Genomic DNA, 7,746 nt, shown 5'->3' with positions numbered 1-7,746 from the left:
AAGACTGGCCGATTCGGCGCAGGTTTCCTTACGGAACCAAACGGGACGCGAGTTCCGGCGCGTGAAGGTCCGTGTCCTGTTGTCTCATTGGATGGTTAGACGCATTCGCCCCCCCCGAGCTCCGGCGCGCGCGTAAATGCGTTTCGCCGTCCTATTGGCTGGTGTCGCCTATGCGCCGTGGCGCTCTAGAAGGCGCGGGCCTGCCGCCCGACCATTGGCTGGGTGGACGCATGCGCCTTCCCGCCCCTCGGCCGCTTTCTGCCCGTCCCTCGGTGCGTCCCAGGCGCCGCTGCCGGGGGCTGGGCAGCCCCGTCGCTCTGTCCCTCGGCATCATGGCGGCCGCCGCGGAGGAGCCGTTCCCCTTCCACGGGCTCCTGCCCAAGAAAGAGACCGGCGCCGCCTCCTTCCTGGGCCGCTACCCGGAGTACGACGGGCGCGGGGTGCTGCTGGCCGTGCTGGACACCGGCGTGGATCCCGGCGCGCCCGGCATGCAGGTACCCGCGGCGGCGGCGCCGGGGCCGGGGCAGCAGCGAGCCGGGTCCGTCCCCCCCACTCGGGGGCCGCCCCCGTCTCCGGAGCGCCGCGCCGCGCAGGGGGCGGGCTGCTCGGGCCGAGCGGCTCCCGGGCAGGGCGTTGTACCGCGCCGGGCGGAGGAGGAGGAGGAAGGGCAGGAAGTTGGGGCAGCGGGAGGGCGAGCGGGGTGAGGCGGCGCAGCACTTGCCGGCCCCCGGGGTGGGTGGCTCGGGTGGGCTGGAGGGGCCGGGGTGAGAGACACGCGGGGGGGGGGGGGGTGCAGGTGCAGGCTGACGGGGGCCGCGGCCCCTCTGACACCAGAGCGGGTGTTGTGGAACTGCTACGCGGCAGACGTGCGCCCCATTCCCCGAGAGAGCCCGATCTGAGCCCGCGGCGATGCGTGCTGGGGTTTTGCTAAGGTGCTATATGGGCGCTCAGGGGAGCTGCTTATCCTGGAGTTTTGTAGTGCGGCGCACACTGCGGTGTCCAGCACGGCCAGCAGCACCTCTGATTTCCACTTTCCTCCCGCTCCTATTTACCCAAAATGAGACCACTGAATTTTTCACTAGTTGATCTGACAATATCGTTCTGTTCTTCACTTTTAATTCTCTATTGGCAGCCCTTCTTCATTGCACCGAGTTCAAACTTCTTGTCTTTTCCTTGAGGGCGCTGTGTAGCAGTGCCTGCCTCCCTGACCTGTCTCATCATGATGCCTCCCACTCTTGCTGCTGATGCTAGTTTTTATGTCCTGTTAGTCTGATGCTCCCACGACCATCTGTGTTCCCTGCCCCCATCCCACCCCTATGTATGGAATACGTTACCTGTTCTTATCCACCAAGTCATCACCCTCATTCAGATTCCTCATTAGTACACACTTCTACCATGAATTGTTTTTTATTATTGAGCACATGAAAAAAACCATTAATTGAGACCTCAAGATGTACAAATGCTTAAATTGGGTAACTCCATAAACTTGTTCCCCACCTCATTCTCTGCATATTGTTTGTTACCTTTGCTTGTCTTGTCATGTTTCAAGTTAGTTGAAAGACATAGTCTCTGCTCCAAAGAGCTTGCAATTTGTTTTGTAAAGTGACCTGAACACTTTCAGGTGCTGTAAAATAACCAAGGGTTTAATTGTCACAGCATAAATGTATTGCTTTTTCCAAAGTAATTATATTTGGCAAGAACAATTAGTTTCTACTTATTTACTGTGTAATAAAATGCCTGATGGATTGACAAGAACCTAGCCAGCCACGGTGGTTGTTTTTTTTGAACATATAACGCCCCATATAACACCACAACCCTCATTTATAGACTCTCAATACAGTCTGGTTCTCACAGTTGATGCTAATACACCTCTGCTCCCATTTCCTGCAGGACCTTCCTAAAGGGGGGAGCAATTTGAATAATGAATCTGGATCTGTAGCCCTCATTTAAACCAGTTAAATTGGTTGAGTTAAAAATAATTGATTTAAAACAGTTTTACCAAGCCTCAACCTAATTTGAAGATTTGTGCTGTTGCAATTTTAGGTTTAAATATAAAATGAACAACACTATAAGTGTGTTTTTATAAACTCTTCAGTGCCACCGCTGATAGGTTATTTTATTTGAATTTTATCAAACTGCTGTAGGCAAAGCACAGAATATCAAATAATAAAATTGTATTTTTGTTTTCTCTTATAAATCCAAAATGGCATAGAAATCTTTGTCGTCATGCAGCAAAATTATTTCTCTTATAATGCTGAAAAGTTATTTATAACTTAATTAAAATAATGTAGACCAAATTTGGGGAACTTCATTTTACATGCGTGAATTCCCAAACATTATCATCTCAATATAAATTTCATAATGCAGTATTTAAAATATAATTGCAGTCCATTTAAAAAAAAAAGTCAGTTACCACTGAGTCTTATAATTCAGACTCACTGAGATTGCTTTCAGAATTAAAATACTTCATTTAAAAAACTAGTTCTGAAGCCCCAGATGTTGCCTTGTAATTTCTAACCTTTATTTGTCCTGATGCATTCAAAGAAAATGCTCAGTTGATTCCAGCGGAAGAAGGCGTAGTAGGTAATACTTGAGATGTTACTTGAGCATGAAAATAGCATGAATCCTCTAGCTGGGTCATGGGCAGTGGGGCTTGAACCCAGGACCTCTGGATTTGAAACTCTGAGTCTTTGCTGCATGAGCTGAAAGACCCAGATCTATTCGCTCAAAAAATCTACTTTCTCATAAATACTGTCATTCCTCAACTAGAGGTCAGAGCGCCACACTGTAAGGGTACACATTCCTCCTGGCAGGTGAAGCTCTCCCTAAACGCCACAAGACTATTGCTACTCAAATTCCTGTACTGGCCATCTGTTGCAACGTAACTCCCTTTTGTGGAGGAAATAAGCATGGCTTATATTCTCATCCTTGTTTTCTTCTAGAATGCTTTTTTGCAATTTCATCCGTGAATAGCCTTTACATTTTTAGTATTCACTGGAAAACTTGACTTGGCTTCCAGTTGATTTGCTATAGGTGGAAATCTATTTCCAGCATAAACCTCTTCTACCTATTCAAGAGCAACTGTTGGTTCTTCTGTTGTAAGTGTAAACTTGTACCTATAAGGATCATTCACAAATGCTAGAAAATGGTGCTGTTAAAGCCTACTCATAACTCTTGGAACACATTTTTGCCATTATGTAATAGAAGTTCAGTAAACATTTTTATAATCTTCCGCACTTAAGCAGTTGAACATGAATTCCTCTGTACAGAATCAATGTCATTGCTATTAGCTTCAGTATTTGGAGAAATTCCTTAGCACACCTCTTCAAAATGTTTTATCTTCTGTCAGACAAGAGTCAATATCCTGTCTATTCTCTTCATAGATTTTCATTAACCTGGGACACTCTGAAACATAAATATTTATGCAATTGGCATAAATATTCAACCATACTCTTTTGAGGCATGATATATGCATGACCATCTTCCTGTTTGTTTGGCAGCTGCAAAGGGACTGTGAATTAATTTAAGTCCCACATCCAGATCCTTCAACTGGATTCATAGTGAGGAACCCTGTGCCCGTTCGGAGTACTATTGAAGTCAAAGGGTATCCACCACAAGCTTCACATTGCAGGATTGTGGGTATAGATATTCTTGCCTTAAAATTTTTAGGGATCAACTTTAGAATGTGTGCGGAACAGCCATATGTGACTACATTATTTTTCTTGCTAAGCCCTGACAATCTTACCCATATTAGTTGCATTGTCTGTAGGAGAATGGTGGGTTGCTTTCCTACCATTCTTCAGATGGTGAAGTGCCATAGTATCAGAAGGAAGAGTAACATGGACTAATGTTTTCCTGTGTGTTTTATATAATGTGAGGGCATCTGTGCACAAGTGACTTTACACTTATCTTTCTTTTTCTGCCTCCTGCAGTCCCCTGACACCATAGATTGCCAGCTCTTACTCTGAGATTTTCCAGGGTATGCTAAACTGGCAATGTCACAGCTGCCATAGAACATAGCTGGCATATAGATTGAGCCTGTAAGGGTCAGTTTAAGCAAAGGTGTGGTTTTAATGCAATGTACAGTTTTGCGAAACTTTTTTTTTCCCCATTCTTATAACTTTGGGCAAAAAGACAAACTTGCTAAACTCAGTTTGTCAAGTGACCATCATACTTTGTAGATCAATTCCAACTGGATTCTGTAGCAGCTGTGGCATCTTTCTTTCGTTTCAGGCTTGCCCCTTCTCTTGAGGTCTTCTACTATCTCCTTATTTTCCGTTCTTTCTCCTTAACAGCAGGCTATTGTTGGGAATGGAATGTGAAATGCTGAGATTGTTTAGGCTTCTGGGACGAGCCGATTACGCTGGGAACTGTGTGTAAAGGGCTGGCCTTGAGCGGCCAGCTAATTGTAAATAGGATGATAAGTCAAACAGGTGTTAGGATGATAATTACCCTATGGGGTTACAGCTGCGGCTGTGTTAATTTTGTTAACCAATTAGCAACTGCTTGCTTGACTGCTTCAAGAGTATAAAGATGTATGCTGGAGAGAAATAAATGACTCTGCTATCCAATCAAACTGACTGAAGAGCTTTGTTCATATACGCCTGCGATGCAACAAATGGTGACCCCGACGTGATTCGTATCGAATGAGGATAGTGTTGGTGGCCTGAACTGAAAAGAAGAAAAGGAGGCGCACCTGAGCTCAGTGTCGAGCGGCTAGGAGCCGCAGGGCATCCGAAAAGAGGGGCGCACCTGAGCTCAGTGTCGAGCGGCGGCTGCAGGGCGTCCGAAGAGAAGGGCGCACCTGAGTTCAGTGTCGAGCGGCTAGGAGCCGCAGGGCGTCCGAAAAGAGGGGCGCACCTGAGCTCAGTGTCGAGTGGCAAGCCGCAGGGCGTCTGAAAAGGGAGGCACACCCCAGCCCAGAGGTGAGCAGCTAACATGGGAACCGCTGCATCAGCGGAAAAAAGGACGGTGCATGAATATTTGATGCGCATCGCGGAGCGGCAGGGAGAGAAGCTCCCCTCTGATACGTTATCCCGTCTGCTGCGGTGGGGACGGAGAAGGGGACTTTCTGTTCAACCAAGTACAATTTTTGATAAAACTGTTTGGGAGCGGCTAGGCTCCGAACTTTGGAAGTCGGTGGCTCAGGGCGATAAGGAGGCCTTCTCCCTGAGTCCAGTATGGAATAAGGCGAAGGAGATAGTAGAAACTCTCGCGGCCGAGGCAGGAGTGCAGGCGGCCCTTTCTGAGCTTTGCCGCCCAACGCCCGGAATGCCTTCTGTGTTGCCGGTTGGAGCCAGAGAGTTTTTCGGTGGTGAGGACACGGTGATACCTTTGGCTTCCGACCCCTTCCCCATGGATGATGTTGCCCCTGCTACGGCCCCACTACCCTCCAATGTGGCTATCGGCCCCGACATGATTGATCCTGCTACGGTCCCGTTACCCCCCGATACGCCCGAGCCTATGGAGACAGCCTTGCCGTATGCACCCCCTCCAAAGCCATGCCGTGTCCACGGGGCCTGGGGGTGCCACGATTGCGGGGGGACAGAGGAGGCTCGGGTGGAACATGTACCATCGAACCCATATCCCGATTTGACTACGTTTACTCAGTTTACTCAGTCTGATGCCTTCTATAAGGAGATGGAGCGCCAGGGTCGACAGCTGCAGCATATATGTGACAAGTTGGACCAATTGGAAGGTTTTCCACCTGGATCATCGCGATCGCATCTTCACAAGTGCTTTCATTCGACTCGCCCCCCCGCCCCGCCTGGCCCCGGGGACCCTCCAACTGGGGACCCTCCGGATCCGGTACAGCGCTGGCATGGGGTTTTAAGAGAAGCCATCCTTGAAGGTCTAACACCTGAGGCCTTTCCGGTGATTACGCCAGACCCTCAACACCCTAATCATAGACGGTGGGCCCCTTTGGACTGGAAGTTGATCCGTGAGGCACAGAAATCGATCATGGCTTATGGACTAGATAATCCGTATGTACAGTCTATCATTGAACAGGTATTTGCTGGCCAAGCAATGTGTCCGTACGATGCGATTAAGCTAGCTGACATGCTTCTTACACCTACACAGAAACTGTTGTGGAAAGATGATTGGGCTAAGAGAGTTGACTTGGCTCTTGTCCGCAATTTGGATTTACCGGATGGTGATCCTCGGCGCGTGGCCACTGCTGATATGTTTTTGGGAGCCGGTCGCTTTGTTGACCCGCATTTGCAAGCTCGCCTTGAACCTCGGATCCTGCAGCAATCACAGGAACTAGCCTTGGCTGCCTTTAAAGCGGTGCCCCAGATGGGGAAGCCGACCCCTCCCTATGCTAAAATTACACAAGGCCCATCGGAACCGTATTCCACCTTTTTGGATCGCCTTCGAGAGGCTATTGATAGATCTCCTAATCTGACGCCAGAGGCCAGAACTGCAGTTGGACTTGATCTTGCAACCCAGAATGCAAATCCCACTTGCCGCCGTATATTAGCCACCTTGCCCAAGACTGCGACCCTGATGGAAATGATTGAGGCATGTGGTAGGGCCGCTATGCTTGAGGAGACGGATAAGGCAGCGATTCATGCTAAGGCACAGGCCTCTGCACTGGCCGTGGCGTTACAACCCCTGCTCGGGCGACAGCGGGGGGCTAGAAGACCGACCCGGCCAGCCGGCCCCTGTTTTGGTTGCGGAAAACCCGGGCATTTCCGGCGGGACTGCCCTATGCAAAATGGGCAGCGGGCCTCTGATGTGTTACCTGAAGCTGCAACTGGCGCTTGCACACGATGTGATAAGTTTGGACATCGCGCCGCCGACTGTTGGGCGCGTTACAAGAAGGATGGAACACCGCTGCCGGGAAACGGATCACGGAGCGCCCCTCGGAGGAGCGCGACGACACAAGTGCCTCCACCCGCCAACCCGGCTGCCTGGAACACCTCACCGGAGCAACCCGTGGCAGTGCCGGAGTGGATTTGGCCACAGCGACAGATGTAGTTTTACAGACTGACGAGGTTCAAGTTCTTCCTTCCAACACCGATGGCCCATTAGGATTTGGATTGAGTGCCCTTTTGATTGGCCGTTCGTCAACATCGAAACAAGGTATTTTTGTTTTGCCTGGCCTTATTGATGCCGACGATACGGGGAATATTGGGATAATGGTACGCGCCCTTTGTCCCCCTGTGACTATAACTGCTGGTACACGTCTTGCTCAGTTGATACCTTTCGAGGGATGTGTGCCCCGATCGACCCCGATTGACCGCGGGTCTCGAGGGTTTGGATCCACTGGCCCTCCCCAACCTGCCTTTGCTATGGACATCACTTTGTGCAAGCCCACCCGAACCGCTCGGCTTCAGTGATCCGATGGGCGGCAGATCACTCAGGAAGCTTTTATTGGGGATGCAATGCAGAGTGGGGTAACTGAGGCACCTGGGACGACAGAGGTAGAAGATACTGTGTTTACCTTGGAATCAGCGCCCACTGAAGCGGTTGCAGCTAAGGCCCCCATGCAGAATGATGTAGGAGATGCGCCATCTAACCTAGTATCAGAATGCCCAGGGGCAGTTGTAAATGGGGCCCCTCTACAGAGCGACATGTGTCCTCAAGAACTGCCTGTGTGTGGAAAGGGAGACGAAGAGGAGCAAGAGAATTTAGCTGTGCAGCTGGCAGATACTGGTTCACCCATTTTTAGTATTGAAAGCTCTGGGGCTCAAAAAACATTTGTGCCTGTTACAGCTGCAGCAATTGAAGAACAAATTATTG

The 7,746-nt window shown here is 49.8% G+C and overlaps 1 protein-coding gene across 3 annotated transcripts in view; it reads left to right on the top strand.

Annotated features, from left to right (window-relative positions):
* The first annotated feature begins 280 nt into the window (after positions 1–280).
* Positions 281–7,746, top strand: part of TPP2 (tripeptidyl peptidase 2) — a 76,574-nt gene continuing 69,108 nt past the window's right edge. For all 3 annotated transcript variants that reach the window (XM_045008589.1, XM_045008571.1, XM_045008580.1), the window contains exon 1: positions 281–494. In XM_045008589.1, coding sequence (XP_044864524.1) covers positions 333–494 — 162 coding nt within the window. In that variant the 5' untranslated portion in view covers positions 281–332. The remainder of the gene's footprint in view (positions 495–7,746) is intronic.

This window comes from Mauremys mutica, chromosome 1 (assembly GCF_020497125.1).
Source record: "Mauremys mutica isolate MM-2020 ecotype Southern chromosome 1, ASM2049712v1, whole genome shotgun sequence".
NCBI classification, from domain to species: Eukaryota; Metazoa; Chordata; order Testudines; family Geoemydidae; genus Mauremys; species Mauremys mutica.
Note: the sequence above shows the minus strand (reverse complement) of the source record. Positions and strands in the feature narration are given on the sequence as shown.